Source organism: Amblyomma americanum, chromosome 11, assembly GCF_052857255.1.
Source record: "Amblyomma americanum isolate KBUSLIRL-KWMA chromosome 11, ASM5285725v1, whole genome shotgun sequence".
Classification (NCBI taxonomy): domain Eukaryota; kingdom Metazoa; phylum Arthropoda; class Arachnida; order Ixodida; family Ixodidae; genus Amblyomma; species Amblyomma americanum.
Genome location: NC_135507.1, coordinates 535,602 through 555,812, shown reverse-complemented (window position 1 = coordinate 555,812; position 20,211 = coordinate 535,602). Strand labels below are relative to the sequence as shown.

The 20,211-nt window shown below is 47.0% G+C and overlaps 2 protein-coding genes across 9 annotated transcripts in view; one reads left to right on the top strand and one right to left on the bottom strand.

Annotated features, from left to right (window-relative positions):
* Positions 1 to 20,211, top strand: part of LOC144111129 (uncharacterized) — a 66,146-nt gene that overhangs the window by 13,586 nt on the left and 32,349 nt on the right. The window contains exons 2-4 of the mRNA XM_077644278.1: positions 8,375 to 8,454; positions 15,786 to 15,920; positions 17,893 to 18,026. Coding sequence (XP_077500404.1) covers positions 8,375 to 8,454; positions 15,786 to 15,920; positions 17,893 to 18,026 — 349 coding nt within the window. The remainder of the gene's footprint in view (positions 1 to 8,374; positions 8,455 to 15,785; positions 15,921 to 17,892; positions 18,027 to 20,211) is intronic.
* Positions 1 to 20,211, bottom strand: part of LOC144111127 (uncharacterized) — a 52,893-nt gene that overhangs the window by 14,440 nt on the left and 18,242 nt on the right. For 2 of the 8 annotated variants that reach the window (XR_013309990.1, XR_013309991.1), the window contains exons 2-4: positions 17,653 to 17,996; positions 17,245 to 17,323; positions 5,601 to 5,674 (exon numbers count right to left, since the gene is read on the bottom strand). Coding sequence is in view for 3 of the 8 variants with exons in the window: in XM_077644277.1 (XP_077500403.1) it covers positions 17,245 to 17,323; positions 17,653 to 17,693 (120 nt within the window). In the remaining 5 variants the exon portion in view is untranslated. Of the gene's footprint in view, positions 1 to 5,600; positions 5,675 to 17,244; positions 17,324 to 17,652; positions 17,997 to 20,211 lie in introns of those variants that run through there. The other 6 variants (XM_077644275.1, XM_077644276.1, XR_013309987.1 and 3 more) reach the window with 5 other exon arrangements.

Genomic DNA, 20,211 nt, shown 5'->3' with positions numbered 1-20,211 from the left:
CTGCAACGTCAGTCTAAGCTAGACAGGGACTCCTGAACTTTTTTTTTAGTGGGAGGAGGGGGGGGGGGGGATGACAGGCTCGTTTTTTAGCGTGAAAGCACTATTGGCCTCGTAACATGGAAAATGCCGGTGTGTGGTGAAGCCGCTGAAGTCAGGTGATGCGGGAAATGAAAGGGACTTTGAATGAGGGTCATTGGCCGACGCGGAGAGACAAAATAAATGTGGGCTGCACCCGCGACGGCGCGAACACATCGTCTCCGGTGGACACTGTGCAGCTGATCACGTCTCGCGTGAAACTGCAACACACTCTTGCGCTGTGCATTGCACGCCGCCGTCTTCATCAAGTTCACGAAAGGAAGCGCGCTTTCAGGAACGTGGCGTGGGTGTCCACTTGCAAAAACCTGCTTTCGCACACTTAGTGGCTAGCAATTCTAAACCACCAGAAATTATTTTATTTAAACAAGTATTTTATAATTATTTTGCACTGTTTAATGTGTACCTCTGATGGCATATGAAACCTAAATTGAAGTGGGCATTGGTAAAGATGTACTAGCGATGAGTGATCGACTGCATAAAAAAAAAATTGAAGTATGGCATCAGTCTGTTTCAAGTCTGCTAATCATACTGGTGAAGCTATTGGGACACGATTGGTTTGGGCGACCTCGAGAAGAGGTGGGTGCCCCTTTCCTCTCTTGAGAAATGTTCCCCTGTTCCGCAGTCTCAGAGCTAGGATTCGGTGTAAAGCTTTTTTCAAGGCGTAAGCCTTACTTGCCCCGCTGAGCGAAAAAGTCGGCAGAGGCACTTACCCGCTGCGGCGTAATGTAAACCGGTGCCACGCAGCTGCTGGCAATTCTCGCTCCGCATGGCTCCCTTCTAATCTGATCCGCCCTCCTCCTCCTCGTTAATTGTGGCACGCCACGTCCTGCTCTCCCACCGCGAGAAGTCGGCACTTTTCGGATTCACAATTACGAATGACCAATTAGGCTTAAGAGAAGTCACAAGTATCAAAAAGAGCGCATTTAATTACAAACCCCAGTTGTCGATTACAATTGTCGACCACCAATCAACCACTAATGGCGGATTACCGGTCCACAATGAGTTACTTGTATATTCTGAAATACTGCCATTGGAGGAACCTCCTCGCCTTCTAAGTTTGGCTTCATTTGGACCCTCGGCCCAGATCGCTAGCTTTTCTTTTTCCCGCCCGACGCAGGACGACGCCCGGTTCTCAGCAGAGCGAGCTCCTGATGCGTCCGCGCAATGCTGGCGTCCGTATCCACGCTCAGCTCTGCACACCCGCCCACATACGCGGCGGGCAGGGTTAACTTTGTAGATGCCATTCCGCAGGAAAATTAGTCGAGAATCGGGTGGAATACGAGCGTACGCATTCTTGGGGATAACTTGCACGTTTGTCGTCCGAAAGCAGCTTTTAAATGTGCGATCCGCAGGCACAAATGTCAGGGGGCAAATGTCCACATCTACTACCGTTTTTTTTTCTTCATTACTGCTTCCTGCACTGCTGAAATGTAGAAGAGTGGGAAATTTAGCTAGAAAAATATAATCTCCGCGTAAATAAATCTAACAAATTAGTCATGTTAAAACTGCGCGAAGAAGACGGGATAGCGTTCCTTTCAGCGGCCGAATCACGGCTCGCAGACTGGGATACTGTTCTTTCTTGCACGCTCAGATTGCGCTTAACCTGTAGCCTTTAAGAGTGCAATGCGGTACAATTAGACATGACGAAAATAGAAGGCGCCGACCAAAAGAAAAGATAGGATGACTCTGTACAGCGCCAAATGGAACGTGCCTTCCCGCTACCCAGAGAAGAGCCGCGATTCTTTATGCTCCTGGCATCAGCGAAACTTTGGCGCGCATATTACGGTCCTACGACGTGAAGACCGCGCATGTGTCAGCTCGGAAACTGAGAAGTCAGCTTGTGCAAATCAAAGACAAGCTGAAGAAGGAAAAGTTCCCAGGTGTTGTGTATTCAATCCCATGTGCGGACTGCCCGTCTCTGTACATCGGCGAGTCGGGTGGCTCTGAGCGAAGAATAGGTGATCACCAGAGTGACATGAGAAACCGGCGCGCGGATCAAAATGCGCTTGCCGAGCACTCGGTGTCCGCCGCACACAACATAAACTGGGCAGAGGCACGTGTTATCGCAAAAGAAAGGTACAGGAAGTCACGGCTCTATCTTATTCAGACGACAGCGCATACGCTCAATCGGAATGACGGAAACTTGCCCCCAATCTACGACAGGTGCCCGGGTTCGCTCATGCGCCGTGTATAAATAAACGACGCAGCTACGTTACGCCTCATTGTAAGCAAGGCTCCCGTGAGGAGCCGAAACTTCATCCCATCTTTTCTTTTGGTCGGCGCCTTCTATTTTCGTCATGTACCATCCCGACCAGACGGGTTTCGTCAGACATTAGACTTAAAAAATACAATTAGGCATCCCTCCTGCACAAGTACTCCTGTGTCGCCTATAGGTTCTGCCTACAACAATAGGTTCTGCCCAGGCGGCTCTCCCCTAGCAACCACACGCGACCAATCATAGACTGAACTGGCACGGTTGGTACGTCGTGATGTCGTCACAAGGTCACGTGACCTCGGTGGCAGCTGGGCCACCTGCTTTTTCGCTCACGCCGCCGACGCCGCTGGGTTTTCTGCAGAACGGGAACAATACGTCGCGTTTATGCGCCCGGCCAAGTATCTTGCCTGGAAGGTTACCTTTGGCAGCGTGTGAAGTCACAGCAAGCCGTGCGCATATTTTGCAGTCTGCGGTCGTTCTGGCTTAGGTGTAGCAGTTATGCTGGGAAATGCGGTCTTTGCAATACAATGAGCGTCTGATATTCGGGCTGGAACCAGAACTACGCCGAAGTTTGTGTCGCAGGGAGACTTGCAAACGAACACTGGTTCTCCTACTGTTTCTTCTTTTCGACTACTGATCCGGAGTTCCCGGGTTCGAACCCGACCGCGGCGGCTGCGTTTTTATGGAGGAAAAACGCTAAGGCGCCCGTGTGCTGTGCGATGTCAGTGCACGTTAAAGATCCCCAGGTGGTCGAAATTATTCCGGAGCCCTCCACTACGGCACCTCTTCTTCCTTTCTTCTTTCACTCCCTCCTTTATCCCTTCCCTTACGGCTCGGTTCAGGTGTCCAACGATATACGAGACAGATACTGCGCCATTTCCTTTCCCCAAAAAACCAATTATTATTATTATTATTATTATTATTATTCTCCGCGGTCAGCAGATGGCAGTGGGGAGGCGAAGCGAAAGGATTAGAGGCGGTCAAAATTTTACGATTATTTCAGAGAAGCGCGACAGACAAACAAACGCTGCTAAGGTTCAGTGTCATATAGCTTGGCAACAAGGCTCGATAATTCGGAAAGAGATGCGAGAACAAGCCAGGCGGTGTTAGTAACAGGGTATTTCGTTCTCTCTTGGCGCAAAATGGAATGCAAAAATGATTCCTTGCTAAATGAGCATTAATTTAGATGCTTTATCTTGTTTATTCCTCGCTGCTTGAAGTTGAAAGCAGCAATTTGAATCCGTTCTAAGGCCACCGTTTAGGTAATACTTAACCTTGGAATCCTGTGCACGATCAGATGTTGTTTTGGAAAATAACAAGCGGAATGTTCCGCGGGAGGCGCACCCAGTTTTCCGATGCGGGGGGGGGGGGGGGGGGGGGGGGGAGACAACGCGCTTCGCCAATGGCGCACGAAGTAATTAGTGGAATAAAAAGCAAGACTAGCTGACGGGGCTGCTAAGCAGACAGCCCTGCTGAACTTGGGCAGAGAAGGACTCGAGTCAAGTGGTACTCTATGGCGACGCACTGCTCTTCTAACAAGGCCTGGGGGGTTGCGTTTTAGAATGAACCAGACACAGTTCGAAACGAGGCAATAGGAAACAACCGAAGAGAAACGTTTGAGGATACGACACCTGCTGTGATGCATTAGCTTGAAACTCGGGCACGAGCAGCTTTCGCACGGCACGAATCAGGTGCAGAATGAAAGTATTGGAAACGAGCCCGGCTAAAAGGGCTGCCGAGGCCGGATGTAGTCTGCTGCGAGACAAACACAGAAGAGGAGCGGCCTAGGGCAAGGCCTTGTGCCATCCACTCGGACTGCAGGGCGTCCCAATTAGGGCGTCCCTCTGTGCAGAGGGAAGTTTCGGAAAGAGCCCTCGTGTGCTTGCTTTGAGGGCGAAGGCCGGAACAGTGCCAGTTGTGCGTCGATGGCAACACGTGCCTGCGCTTTTTGTTCGAGTGCGTGGCGCTCGTCGCCGCCTAAGTGCGTAGCTTGTTTGTGCCGATCACGAGGAGACAACCGGCGCTGCTTTTCCAGCTCACCGTACGCCGCCGTTGCTCAAAGAAGCTGCCTGAGCATTGTCACGTCGCCGGCAGCTGCTGGGAACGCACTATTCGCGCCTGTCTTGGAAGGCCGCTTCCTTTGGAATCTGTTCGGCGCCACAGTCGCTCCTGGGGCAAAGAACTTTCTCCCCGTTATGCTACGTTTACCGCTTGTATGTAGCGGAAAGTCGAATATTTGCAACGGCGACGGTTAAGGCGTGAATGAACAGGACCAGCAAGCACTGCCGACGTCTAGGAGCACGCAACGTAGCGCTTGCAGTGCGTCGCCACGAAGCGAAACAAGACCAGGCGCAGAGACGGGACGAGCGGGCATCAACGACGCCTGTATTCACTTCACGGGGCTATCCATATATGCATAGCAAACCGAGGCTCATTTGTGGACGAAAATTACTTGAATCCAATTTTACTCAATTTCTGAAAAAAGAAAGGCCGCCACCGTCTGGAAGACGTTCAAGTAACGAGCGTTAGCTGTCTGGTTTGCTAGACGAAGAAAGCGAGAAAGAACGCGCCCGTTGTCCAGTTATACCCCCTCAAGATACGCCCCAAACGGAATTCGCTTTGTTTGGGGGCTCAAGGTGGGCCTAGAATTCGGCTTGCGGTGCGATATGGTAACGCTTCAACTAGTAATTGCATGTATACAATGTTTACCTATTATTTAATTGTGGTTTTATTTCTGTACCACAACCCGTAGGGTTTTATTTGCCTACCAATTTCGGTATACAACTGTCCCGGCTGTATAAAACAAGCTTTCTTCTTTCGCCCGTCCAGTACTGTGTTATATGCAATGTATTTCCTCGCACTATTCTATGTTACGTTCATAATCTTCTCATTGTTTATTGCGTGATTAGACCATTTTTATGATGTATTCCGGCGTGTTCATTTAAATGCCATTACATTACTACTTTATTTTGTTGATCACTTTTCTTGCGTGAAGTCCGCTCCCGCCCCCCCCCATAAATACCTAAGCAAAAGTAAAATGAAATATTAAAAAGTATTTCGGCTGGCACATTCTGTGAACTTTATTTGTTTAAAGCTGCGTGAAACTGAGAGTATTTAAGTACTGGTGCAATTCGTAAGCCTTGAGCTGGCTCTGTGAACGATTGAAAGAATTGAGGAGTCAAGAATAGAAAGACTGCAGCCGAACTGCCTTTTCATCTGGATGGGGTAGATTTTAACGTATGTTTTGCTCTTTAGCTCTTTTTTGGATTACAAGGCAGTTCCAACATACCTTGCAATATTGTGATGAAGACCACGTCGCACACGAGTCGAGAAGTAAAGGAACCTCCAATCCATTATACTGCCCTGAAGAAAAAAAAACAAAAATGTAAAGATCCCATGCTGCTCAGCTCTAATTTATTAAACTGGGCCGGTGAGAAATTGACGCGCTCGGTGCAGTTCGGACCGAATTTCGAGCGGAACTCCCACTCGCTGTAGGCGCGCGAATGCGGTCGTCGCTGAGCCGATGTTTTGCGGCGCGGACTGGCGTAGAAAGGAAGCATGCTGCGAGCCTGCTACGTGTTCGCAGAGATATCGGGAACGAGGCGCTTTTTCCCGCGTTTGCGGTTTCGTAATGAAAGGTCGCTGACTCGACGCTACCCGGTGCAGCGTGTGGTGGCGGGTTCATTCGCGTGGAATGCCTCGAGTTGGCGGTTTTCCCCTTCCCCGTACTTTCTTCTCGGGAAGAAGATGGAGGGAAACAAGAAAGCGAGCACGCTTACGAGACGGGAAACGCGAGGTGTGCCCTCCTTGGTTGGGCAGACGCATACTTGCAGCTGTGTACGTTGCTGTGCTGTTTATGTTAGGCAGTAGTTTCTCTTTATAAGCTCTTGATGTGTTTGGCAAAGCCGCCTTCGAGGTCCTCCATAGTATACGGGGCCTGGTATGACTGAAAATGCAAACAGAAGCGGGCGAGGCGCGTTTGATTTATTAGGTTTTCCGCCCTGTTGCCTGTTTCGAACTGGCATTCCCTAATTTCGTCTAGGCCTTCTTGAACTGACGCCGTTAAAGGTTAGCACCTCTCAAAGAGTTGAAGTGAGATCCCGTCACCCGCTAACTGCTTCGATATTTGGAATCAGTTTTTAGGTTGCAAATCTGGGAAAATCCCGGCGTTTCGTTCAGTGCTTTGGTGGGAGTTTACGGCACTCCTTTACTAAGGTGGCAGACTGGGCATGTTGGTGATTCATAATGGAAATGTACAGCGCAAATACAGACAAGGACACAAGAAAGAATGACATGGAACACACGAGCGCTGTTACACACAAAATCTTCATCAGAATCGCTGTCATCATTACCGTTCTTACATTTTCTGCAGTGAGCGTCCAGGAACCCTCCTCGCCGTTCAGACACAATATTGCAGTGTTCTCGGAGGCGGTCATTCAAACATCTACCGCTTTGCCCTACATAACTCTTTCCACATTTCAAAGGGATGCTGTAGACGATGGACTGCGTACATTCAACGAACTTAGTTCGGTGCTTCTTTTTGCAGTTCTGATTTTTTGAATCAGTGGGCCTGGACAGTCTGCACAATTTTTGTAGCTTATCGGGTGCAGAGAAAAGAACTTTTACGTTCCCCCGTTCACCGATCTTTTTAAGGCGATGGGACAGGCCATGAATGTACGGGATCACAGCAATCCGTTTTGTTGAAGGCAGTAGTGACGTACGAGGCTCTGTTGAGCACAGGCGCTTAAGGAGGGTTTCCGCGACACTGATCAAAACATGAGTGGGATACCCCGCTGCTCTGAGACGAAGGATCTGTTCACTGAAGCTAGCAGCCATTAGCTCAGGACTAGATTTACAAAGCGCATTTTTGAAGCATAGTCTTACAATTCCCCTCTTCACCAATTTGGAATGCGCGGAGCCGAATGGAAGCAGTGGCTTGTTAGCGCGTGGCTCGTACTTCCAGTAAATCTGTGCGTTACGAAATAAAAGCCTGACGTCCAGAAATCGAATACTGTCGTCAGAAGGCATCTCATGCGTTAATTCTGGAGGCGATAAGCCTGCACGTAAGAAGGTCAGTGTGTTAGTAGCTAGTACTTCAAAAGAGTCCGAACTGCAGTCAAGGAATATTAGAAAATCATCAACATACCTAAAAATTTCGGTTACATTAAAATCTGGGAGGCAGCTACAAAGGGCTCTGTCAAGATGAGCTAAAAATAAATCACTAAGAACCGGGGCGATACAGGAGCCGATACAAATTCCCTCCTTCTGCAGATATGGATGCCCTTCCCATTGGATAAAAGTTGACCGAAGATAAAAGTTAAGAAGTTCTAAGAAGCCACTGCATGACATTCCTGTTTCATTCATGAACGCTACGTTTCCGAATATATCAATACAGTCCAGGACACAAGATAGCAAGCCTGACTGTGGCAACGAATAGAAAAGATCCTTTATGTCTACAGAGAACGCCCTGAGGTTCCTGTGCGGTGAACACTCGAGGTAATTCAAGACGGCCTCAGAGTTCTTGACTTGGAAAGGGTCTTCGATGCGTAAAAGATCGAGCTTTTTCTGAAGAAACATGGCAATGGACTTATGCCAAGTGCCATTTTCTGAGACAGTGTGTTCCATGTCATTCTTTCTTGTGTCCTTGTCTGTATTTGCGCTGTACATTTCCATTATGAGGCACTCCTTTGTTTTGTGGAAGGCAATCCGTCGGCAAAGCTGCTGATGCCCTAACGCACGATCGCGTGAGCATATATAGTTGGTTCAGACGTAACGTTCTTCACGGACACGAGTAAAAACAGACGATGTGATTTGTTCCATGCGCGCCATAATGAGACGCTGAGTGGAGCATAATTTAATACGGCTGCCCGAGGAGCCAGTCGGCATTTCCACACCAGGACCGAGTGACGTCAACGAACCCAGTGGTTGTTCAGTGCTTGCCGGTAGGCCATGTTGGCAGGTCGACTCTGTCGCCGACCGAGACCGCTCGTAATTAACGCTGTTTCGCGCTCTTCCAAGACAACAAAAGGGGCACTCATCAGGTTTGCATCTCTCCCCATTCAGTCGCAGCGGCGGGAGAAAGACGAGAAGGAAGTGTGCCATGGCGTGCCCACCAGGCTACGGCAGAAGAGGAAAATCATGCGGTGAGTACTGCGCTCTACCTTATTTCTCTAGGAGGAAGGGTCATTTATCGATCATTCTTGAGATGTCACACAGCAGTGGCAGACCTTTTCTCCCTCCTTTATAGTAACTGAGTGCTCTTGAGCATCTTGATAAGCAGAACAAGATTGAACTTGAACTCAAGCGCAAAAGGTGTAACAGCGACGCACGACAGAGGTGTCTTCAAGCACGTCCTATGAATGAACGCCAGTAAAATGCTGCCGACGCATGCGTGATACGTAGGCTACTCCCCTGCGCCGACATCGATAGTGGGGCCAGCTTTAAAGTTCTGCTCCGGTCCCAACCGCTACGGCAGACGATCGTGGCGGCCCAATGCTCGAAAGCTGAACGAGAAACGCCACGAAGCCTCTCTTGGGATCGCCGTGTCTGCAACACACCACGCGGTCACTGACGTCAAATTCAAACGGCGGCGCGCCAGAGCCATGTGATGGAGCCGGACGATGAGAAAGACGTGAACCGGTGCACAGGAGACTGGCTGCGTCTGATGATGAAGCTAACCAAACAAAGCTGCCAGCTGAGCGCTCATTTTGTTTTCAATTTCGAGCCCTCTTAAAGGCAAACTGGTTGGACACTACGTGGCGCGGCGAAGGATTAATGGAGTGACGCTCTCGCGCAATAGCAGCAGCTGCTGACGGTCTGTGCATACGGGTTAGGAAACAGGAAGACCGCTCAGCCAATTTCAAATGTTGTTTTCCGAGCGGTGAGCAGCCGTCACGGTGAAGCGCACTTGACTTCCGCGAGGAACGTGGCGGTAAAGTTTTAAACCCTGTTCATAAAAGCTCTTTGGACAGGCGCGCTGTGCGGACGCATGTCTCGGTGCTCTTCGGATTACGCGTGGTGACCGGGGCCGGACGGACTGCGAGGGCGCCGTGACTACGACAAATAGATGCGTTATTTCCTTCAATATTTCGAGAGTTTAGATTTAGGCCAGTTAGGTGAAGTGCAGGCGAAAGAGCAGGTACCTAACGGCCGGGTCTACTTTGGACGGCAGCTATCAATTTGCAGGGCTCATTCGTGAGTTGACTAGTTTAGACAGGTATACTTATTCCTTTTCTAGGTGATCGGCTTTTGCGGTAGGCAGAAGTTTTATTTGAGCACGTGCCTGCGGGTGGACGCTCTAGCAATTTCTGGTAGCAATAATCGAGTGCAGCTAAAATGGCCAAGCAACTGAAGGTTAAATGCACGGAGTGTGAGGCGTCGGTGAATCTGAAAGAAACGCGGTTCGAATCTGCAGACGAGGCGCGGACTTTATGTGCAAAAGTCTGGACAGCGCTGACCAGGCGAACACCAGCCTAGCGTCACGTATGGATGCTCTAGAAAGAGAGCTACAGGTAGAGGGGGCAGAAAAGTGCAAAGAGCAGCTTAGCCAATTGTTGGAGGCAAAAATGGCTGACACCGCCATGCGAGGTCACGTTGGCGGACATTCCAGCGCCACCCACGTGGATGGGGCCTGCACTGGCATGGACAGCAATAAGGAACTAGGTCAGGCAGGTTCAGACAGAAACAGCTACGCAAGCGTGGCAGCTAGGAAGTCTGTAGGTGATGGAGAGAAGGGGAACAAGCTAACCACAAGGAATGCGGTCATAGTCACTGACGAGAGGCAGCAAAATCCGGAAGTTAGGAGGGAGGCAGAGAATACCCCAGTGCTTATCACTGGTGACTCAAACATGAGGAGGTGCAAAAGAACTACAATGGAGCGTGTAAAAGGTGATAAACGGGTAGCAGTCGGGTCATTCCCAGGCAGGACAATGGACGCAGTACAGAGAGAGACAAAAAGCGAACTTTCTGAGAATGTTGCAGAGCGCGATTTGGTAGTGGTAGCGGCGGGGCTAAATTACGTCCTGAAAGGAACCCAGAAAAGGGCTCTCAATAAAGGTGCGACATGTCTGGGATGTTAAAAGACGACGGTTCAAAATTATCCCCCAACAAGAATTATTTTATTACGTTTTGTGGAAGCTGAGTTATATGCAGACAAAATTTGAACTTCCGCGTCTTCGCGCCTTTCCCTCTCCTCTCGCACGGCAAAACGGCGGCGCTCCTCCACCGGCCCCACTCACTCGGCCGCTCCCCTACCTCCGCCGGCTGCAGCCCGCGCGGAATGGTCGCGGTCGCGCGTGACGCCTGAAAGAATTTGGCGCTGTGAACCAATGATAACCCCCGGCTGGTGACGTCATTTGCACCACTTGATGTCGTATGACAGGTTTTCGCGCGAAAGCCCGGCACCGCGCGTCGCCGCGAGGTGCAAAAGCGGGAATTTTTATAAATGCATTTTATAAGTTTCCCGCCCGCTTTTGAGGTCTCGTACGCGGCATGGACGCTCGATGGCCTACACTCTACGTAGTGCAAGCATTTTTAAGCCAAGTTCAAACACCCCTTTCTGTGGCCCTTGAATGGTGCAGCCGCACAAGTAATAGAAATATTAGTGGAAGGAGTTGACGATATAAGGCCGATAGCACAGCAAGTCCAGATCAAGGTGTGCACACTGAGGGAAGTGGCAAGATGGAACCAAGAAGTTGCCAAGAACGTTGTGGCTGCTAATCCAGGGATAAGGAGGTTAAGCCAGGAGAAACGCTTTGAAGTGGCAGATATAAACAGGGAAGTGCATAGAGCAGGCTTTGGCAGAGGCTTTACACGAGATGGCATCCATTTTAGTGGAAGGCCAGGAGCAGAGATCTGCTGGCACCTGGCAGGCCTGGCAGTAGCCTTTTTAGTGGGTCCACTGCGGCTCAGGGCGTAGGGGTAGGTATAAGCGAAGCAGAAAGTGTAACAATGGCAGCTGAGCCCAACAAAATGGCCACTAGGAGGTCCACAAAGAAAACTACAAAAGAAATTTAACGCCAGGATCAGGCACGTAAACATGCAAGGCGGTAGAAAGAGAGCGAAATGGTATACGAAATGGTAAAGTAGGTGTATACGCGCTATGCGAGGCACATCTCAGGGATCTATAATAATAGAGCGGCACGTAACAAAACAGGACAAAAGGAGGAGGAACACAGAACAACATGAGCACTAACTGACAACTGTTTATTTCTTGCCGTTGCTACGTGAACCACTGCATGAAATAAGAAAGAGCGATCAGGTCAGCTGATACAGTGGTAACAAAAAGAAAAATAAGATGTGTAATTGACCATCAGAAGCGATTTGTCACTTGTGAAGAGGGTGTTGTGTATCGTGTACCATTGTCTTGTGGCCATGAGTATATTGGGCAAACAGGGAGATGTGTAAACAGCAGGTTAAAAGGACATGACTACAATGTTAATGAGAGCAAATCAGGCCCCCTAAGCCAGCACTGTCACCACTGCAAGATCCAGTCTAAGAAACGAGGCTGTCCAAAGCCATGCATGCCCCTTTTTAAAAGGAGCCAAATTATCAACCGCCACAATGATAAGCTTGTTAGAGAGATTGAGGCTCTTAATATTTCACGTGCAGGCAACAAGTGTGTGAGCATGGCATCACTGGCACTATCAGCAAAATAGCTCAGTTATCTAAATAGATGGCAACCAGCGAAAGGCTGAGTTGTATAGCTTGTATCAGCTGACCTGATTGCTCTTTCCCATTTCATGCTGTGATTCATGTATTTAAATGTAGCAACGGTAAGAAATAAACAGTTGACAGCGCTCGTATCCTTCTGTGTTCCTCTTCCTTTTGTCCTGTCTGGTTACACACTGCTCTATTATTATGAATCACCAACTCACCCAACAAGCAACACTTCAAGGATCTTGAAGATCCACAGTTTATCGATGGCTATGTCAGGGAAGGGAGCAACAGAACAACGGAGAGGAAGGGAGGAGGGGTAGGTATGCTGATAAATAAAGGAACAAATTGGCAAAGAATAAACTCAAAGAATTGGTACCAAGTACAATTGCCGCTAAAAGGACATGGCTAGGGGTAGTTTATTTAGGAATAGGGGTCAAAAGCAGGCAAGAAAACAAGGAACTAGTTAAGTGTCTCAATGACGATATAAAGCATTTTGGAGACTTGCCGATATTATTCCGCTGGCCGTCATGAATGGCCACATCGAGGATCTGGATGGATACACAGATAGTAACGGGAAGTTAAGGAGTAAACTGCTGGAGAGGAAAGGGGAAGCCACGACGTTGGAGGAATAAGGAAATTAGGGAGGCCATCGAACAACGACGGTTGGCTTCAAGGGAACACAGAAGCAAAGAGGGCGCAGTTATCTGAAGAGGAAATAGGCCAAAAATGGGAATCTTATCAACAAAAGTGCAGGTCCTCATCCAGGCTAAAAATAAAGCAGTCCTCTGATCGCTGGCTAGCTGAAGTTCGCGATGCAACTAAAGGGGGCCAAGAAAATTCTGGAACCATATAAGCTGGCTGGGCAAAGCGAATCACAGAAAGCAGGAACAGATTCAAGATGCTGAGGGAAAATGTTTACAGGGAGACGATGCTGTGAACTACATTACAGGAGTTATAGGCGAGTTATTTAGGAATGACAATAGGGTAATCACCCCAAATGAGGGAGCAACACAGGACAGTACAATAGAAAACAGCTTAGAACTGACCAGAGTTAACTGGAAAAAGCCGGAAGCAAATATACCAAAATGTACATCTGCAGAGATAGACGAAATTTCAATCAAGTTTATTAATGAACTTGACACAAAAGGCAAGGAAACTCTGATAAAAGCATTAGAGGCAGTTATAGCAAATAAGCAAATTCCGCACAGCTGGAAACAGAGTAAAATGAATTTGATTTATAAAAGGAAAGGCGATGAGATGAACATAAAATCCTTCCAACCGATTATGATAACATCAGTTATGTACAGACTGGCCATTTAGGCGGTGAAATTAAAAATGCTGTCATGGGTAGAAAGTAACAGAATACGTGGAGAACTTCAGAACGCATTCAGAAGGGGTAGGCGCTTAGACGATTGCCTGTTCGTGCTTACCCAATGCATAGAAATAGCTAAGGCGGAAAACAGACCTCTCCATTTAGCCTTCCTGGACATAAGCGGTGCATACGACAATGTTAACAGGGAACTCCTGTGGAACATACTAAAGGGAGAGTGAGGAGAACTCTATCAAATTTTTTCTTTTGCTAGCAAAAGCTGATAGTTCGGCATTTCATGGCTTTGTTGCCGCTTGTCCGGGAGGAAAAGATGCTTTTATTTCAAAGAAATTTGGATTCAAAGTTTAAAAAGTTTTTCCCGTCGCCCGACTCAAACTCGGCGCCCTCTTATAACGTCACGGCGCAGTCTAGCAGCAGTCGAAATGAAAGCTACCTTTGCTGCACATTGAAGGCACGTATCGGGGGTCGCTGCCCTCGCTTCTTTTAAGTTTGCGCCGGCGTCTTGCCAGCGTTACGATGGATCCCATTTCCGAACCAGACAACGAAGTTCTCACAAAAACTCCGGCCAGCATTTCAGCGACCTCAGCCCCACAGAGCGTGCGATGCTCTTGAGGGAGCACTGTTAGGTTAGGCACCAGCGGGTCTTTTCTCCCTTCCTCGGTGAGCAGCCGTTGCTAATTAAATATTTTAACCCTAGTGCGGGAGGTCCCAAGGGGAGAGGACAAGGTCTGCACGTCGCGCCTATAGGGAGCTGGCCGAGGCTTTGGGCCCAATGGATTGCGATTCCTTGAACGGCGTTGTTGCACGGTGCAGCAGGTGGCGTCGAGGTTTCCCATGGTTTCAAGGGCCAGTTTTTTCTTTTTTTTTGCCACAAAAAACAGATGGGTGCTCAAGGGCACTCGCGTTTAAAGTGGGCGGCTTGAAAGTAAAGCCGACACACGACGCTTCAATGGGTTCCTCGCGTTTCTGGAGGTACAGGGTCCACTGGATAGGGCTCTCTCGCTCACTTGCATGTACCTTCATATGTGCACTGTGAATGGATTAAATTAGCCGAGAGCTCGAATAGAACACCTCTGCCGAACTGCCGAAGCTATTGAATGGAGCCACAAACAAACTAGTTGGAGGAGAGTGGAGTCACAGTCTCTGCAAGTTCCAAGTCTCTTTTTGTTAACTGCCTTGTATCTTGTCCCCAATAAACGATTTCCGTAAAGTAGTTCGAAGTTGACTGGCACAGCCGGGAACGTTTCACCGGGCAAGCGTGCGAAGACACAAGTGCTATTTAGACTGTTAACTGCCTTGTACGGTCACCGACCATCGTGCTATCGGCATGGTCGTTCACTTACGCCACCTCGAAGCGCATTTTTGGCTAGGGGCTGGTCGAAAATGAATACTCATTTTCAAGTATACCATCTTTCTTGCGGCAGGCCTATTGTTTGCTAAACTTCCTTGTGGGCATGATTATAGATATTCAGTTGCAATGACTATATCTATTGTGGCTGGAAAAAATGAGTGTTAAAATAATTTAATGTGTGCACCGTGGGGAGAACCGTGGGGCAGAAGGCGAATCCAAGTTTACGGTCGAGCCAGACACGAGAAGCATACTGGCCGGCATACCTTTGGCATGCTAAGCGCTCTTCGAAGGGTTACTGAGGAGGTAACTTGCCCAAGATGCGCAGCCTTTGTAAGCTGGATAGCTAAATGACATATGGACTTCGGTTCATACCTAGCCGTTTTCACCAGAAAAACTGCTGCGACGTCAAGACCGATATTTTCTTTATGCGGGCTTTCGAGGCTATGATGCACTGCCACCCTAGCCAACACAGGCAAGAAATCTTGATGCATGGGAAATCCCACGTTTTCGGACATTCTGTGAATACCAAGCTTTGTCACACAGCCTCCCATTAATACTAAACAAATTCACGCACACATTAAGATTGAATCGAAGAAGTTTGAGGCCTGTTCTCTAGTAATCATGTTGTTCTCGTTATACTTTGTTCAGTTCACTTTGTTGGTGCGTCCTGGCTTTACTGTGTTTCTGCAAATTGACTGCGTGAGTTTTGATGCATTATTATTGATGAGTTTTGATGTGTGATTTTTAACTCGTAGAGTATTTTGTTTTAATGATTTGCACTGTTATCTTGTTATATGATGATGCAATTATTGGTACCATATAGTTGTTTTATATATAATCCTGTAAACCGCTACTGACACGTTATGGTGTCCTGGGCCCCACGCAAGCTGTTCCAGCAGCATTTGGTCCAGGAGACACTCCACATACTTTTCTTTAAAAATAAACTGAATTGAATTAAATTTGAGTCCAAATGATCGTCTCTCCACTCTCTGTGTCATGAGTTTGAATCATCCCAAAATGCTGAACGAACACACAGTCTGCAAGAACCAAACAGTTGGTTTTGAGGAGTGCGCGTAGGCCCTCTGGGAGGAACAACGCATTTATCGGCATAATTATTTTTCTCTTATCGGGCACAGAACTGTGTCCAGCGAGCACGTACGGACGCGGGTTGCAGTGCTTGCCGTGCCCACCCAACACGTACAACCTGAAGGCCGGCTCTGCTTACTGCCGGCCCTGCCCGCCGGGCGCCTACGTTGGGACGCAGTGCCACCGTGAGTAGTGACTCGGGAAAAGTGCTCTTGTGTCAGGATGGTGTTCCTCTTCGCGCAGCGAGCACACAGACTGCCTCCGCCAAATGCTGCCAGTTTAGACAGCTTCTAATTGTGTGACCTAAATTGTAGAACACGCCCAAGGAATGTAATAAGGGAAATGGAAATTTTTCTTTACCATCTTAATTGACAATAAAAAAACACACAGCCAGGGTTTTAATTACCTTCCAGGTGACTTGTTAAAATTGCTTTAAGTTTGTTACTTTCTCAGGTAGATGCACTCCGGCATATGCGTTTTATGCGCATTGTTTGGCGCACAGATTCACGAGAAATATTCCCAAATATCACACATTAACATAGCTTGGTAAACCGACATTCAGTATACATTCTCATGAAGTGCCCATGGTTAGCCGAACAAAAGAACGCACTTGAATGAAACGCATTGTAGAAGACTATACAGGTCTAGAAGCAGCGTGAGAACAATAAGTATCGAGAAACGCTCGCATAGAGCGTGTGTAGGAAGAGTGAGCAATGGGTGGAAAGGCCCAGTTAAGAACAATGCTTTTTTTCTGGCCCTAGCACAAAAGGTAATCGGATGAATCAAAGAAAGGCAGGAAAGCTGATGCCAACTTTCACACTTAATTTGCAAGTAGTGTTGACAAAGTGTTTTGTTTCATAATGCTTGGAGCTATACATGAGGAAAGGGTAAAGATTGAAGCTTTCAAGGTCAGGTCGTCGTGAAGCGAAATCAAGCAGCACGAAACAGCGAGGTCATACATGGAGCACATGCACGAGTGCATGCAGTTTCCTTGAGCCTTTGTTCGGCCAAAGTTCGGATCGCCTACTGGCCCATAAACATTTTGTGCCAGCCGAAGTCTGCAAATATTTCATTTTTTTTTTATATTGAAAAGGGGGCTGGACTAAGCGATAAAGAAAAACTTCCCGCTCGGGCTGACCAACGTTGAACATAATTGAAGAGTGATCTTGAGGTAGAGCTGTGGCCTTGAGGTAGAGCCCCTGCCTCAGCTGCAGTAGGGTCCGGGTTCAATTCCCACCGACCCACCCAGTCGGTTTTTTCTGAAATGGGTACCAGCATCACTCCCAGCTAGGCACTCGGCTCTCTCAGGGGTGTGAGATGCTTGGAGAAGGAGCCCGCGCCTACAAATCCCGTCGCCATTTCTGAGCACTTGTTGTTGTCATGGTTCACTACAGAATATTTTCTCTCGGCGATGACATGACTAATGAAATGGGAAATTGCGTTTGCTACAGCAGTGTAGTAAAAGTGAAAAATGCGAGAATAACGTGAAAACAACTTGTGATGACATACGTATCCTGTCTGTTCCACGGTTGTTGCTAACTTGAGCCTTCCGCTGTCATTCCTTCTTTCAATCGTACCGTAATACTGCCTGAAAGTAAGAAAAAATACAAAAAAACAATTAAAAACAATAGAGAGTGCCCTACAATTGTGCCTTCCTCATCAATGCGTTCGACCGGCGCAGCTATTGCTTGCTCTTGCAGTGCTGTGTGGCGTTAATAAACGGTAGCGCCCCACTAACCCTTTCTCTAGCACCTCTCAACTCTGCCAGCTTCATGGAGGTGCTCATTTTCTTCTGCAGGTCTTCTTTCATCCTATATTTTTCTTCTTTCTACCTCTTTTTTTTCTGTAATTCCGTATTTCCTGTCCTTGAAACATCTATCACCTACACTAAGAGGCCAGAATACTGCTTGTTCTCACCTGTTCTGGTGGACGCAAGGGTCTGGCTGCCACCATATCATCAGAATTGTTGAGTTGTCGCGTGATCTGCGAGCAGGGACAGTGCCTGAGGTGACGGCGCGGGGTCGGTGCCCAGCCGTGCTGCTATGTCAATGCCAACTGATTATAGGGATCCCACTAAGAGCTGCGCTGCAGATGTAAGTGCAGTCCAGGAAGCAAGTTTAGAGCTTGGGATGTCTGCTCGTCGTTCTTCTACCGCAGCTATGGGCGGTGCGCTGGAGATGAGCTTGGCCGGCCTCGTGATGAAGCATGGCTTCATCACCGCCGCTTCGCTGTCCGTGCTTATTGCATGCGCGCTGTTCTGGCTGAAGACAAGGAAGAATTCCCGTTCAAAGGTGACTCGCATCGCCGAAATGTTAGTCTTCACTACTTGCGACTGTGCACGAACTGCGTTTAGAGATTAAGCCTTGCGTGATCAAAACTTATCCATACATTTATTCAGATAATCATTTCTTTTTTTGTCCACTGTGTCTACTTGTCGAAACGAGGACTGTTCTCGTATTCAATTCTTACTGCCTTCCCATCGCGGAAATATGACATACCACGCAGTAGTTACACAGCAACTAGCTGACATAGATTGGAGAGGGTTCAAAGATTGGCTTCCATTTCATTTATTTCATTTATTTTTTCCCTTAAAGGCCCGAAGGCATTACATAAGGGGGGAGCAAAATCAAGGTCAAAAGAGAAAGAATAAATTGACAAAAGAGAACAATAACAAAACAAAAAAGAGTATGTAACAGTTAAATGATATTGTCACGCGTATACAATGCAAGGTAAAATTCACGGGCTTGAAACACAAGAAATATATATATATATATATATATATATATATATATATATATATATATATATATATATATATATATATATATATATATATATATATATATATATATATATATATATATATATATATATATATATGGGCATGTTCAGATAAGAACGGTAATCGAGGTCCCATGACCATTTTTTGTTTCCAATTAAATTTTTATATGTGATGGGTAAATGTGTCCACACAAAGGAATGAACCTTAGTTTTGCAAGGAACTTCATGGTTTTCTCGGAAAATGTATGTCACAAGAGGTGGAGTATGTCGTTTTTGCCACTTCGCAAAGTTGCAAGTTTGGAGCATCACTGCATGCACAATAAGTTGTTTTCGCGCATAAGTATTTTTTCAGCACTTTATTACAACTTGCACTATACGATTAATATAAAAAACGTTTTCTTGCTGCGTCAGTCTTCTGAGTAAAAAATCGCAAACTTCGCTTCCGGAGCTGTGCGGTGACAAAAAGGCACTTTTCAGGGCAGCCTTAGGGCAAGATGCGTAAAGATCTCCCGACTGAATCTTTTTCTCTGTATTTTTCAGCTACTTTTAATCACTTCAGGCAAGTTTTGTAGCTCTACACTTGACCTATGTTTTTCAATATGGCCTCAAAATTGGCAGAAGTTCAAAAATGTCAAAAAAGTGACAACTTTGACTTGAATTTAAAAAAAAACATCATCATCGAATTTTATTAAAAAATGCCCTAATAATACTCAATACTCGATAATTTTAAAACACCAAAAAAGTGTTGCATTATTTTGTTTTAAAGTATAAAAATAAATGCAAAACTGAGTTCACGTTTTTGTTACCTAGAATTGCTTATTACTGCCTCTTAGAAATAGTAACTGTCAGAAATTTGATTTAGCACTCACTGAACGTGGTTACATTTCAATTACCACAATATGCGAACCATCCTGAATGTTTGTACAGCTTCTACTCGCTTGTTAGCGGCGTTCTTAATGCGTCAAAATGGGAATAAATTCGTTATTTCACCTGATGAACTGACTGCTGGCGGTCAAACGTTTTTTTTTTGTATTCTCTAATTTATCATCGTAAGGTACATTGGTATGTAATCGATTTTTTAAAAATATTAGATAATTTGTGGGTTCCTAGAAAAAATTTTATATATAAAAATTTATATTAATGTATTTCTGAAGCCGACGTTTCCGTACCTGCATCTGTTTACCTCTGTGTTCAAAGGTTCTACAGGGCAATGTCAGGAGACAGAACGTCGTCTTCTGAGAGGAACAATTTATCTGCGAGATTTTTAATCAGGAGGAGTTTTAATAGGAACGCAATTTACAAATGGGATGCCGCTTTATATGCAGATTGCAATTCAGAAAATCGTAACAAGAAATTAACGGCAGCAGTTGAAGTCGGTATGCGCACAGTATATTGTCCAGCACGAAGCACAAACCAGATCACAGTCTCTTCCATTCCGAAGCAGCGGTGGAGGCCACGTAGGATGCACTGCCTTCATTTGTTTGAACGTACTTCCACATATGGAGCGTCTGAACTCCAGGCACTTTCTTTGCCATTTTCCATTCTTCCTTCTTCGTTTCGCGAAAGTCTGCAAGCTCCCTCTGTGGGAGCTCCAGAATGGTGATGTTCTTTAGCGTTCCTTTAATTGCGTCTACGAAGCCGCTGGCTGTTTGTATGGACTCACTTGCAGGCTTCCGCAAGTTGTGGTGTGATGCT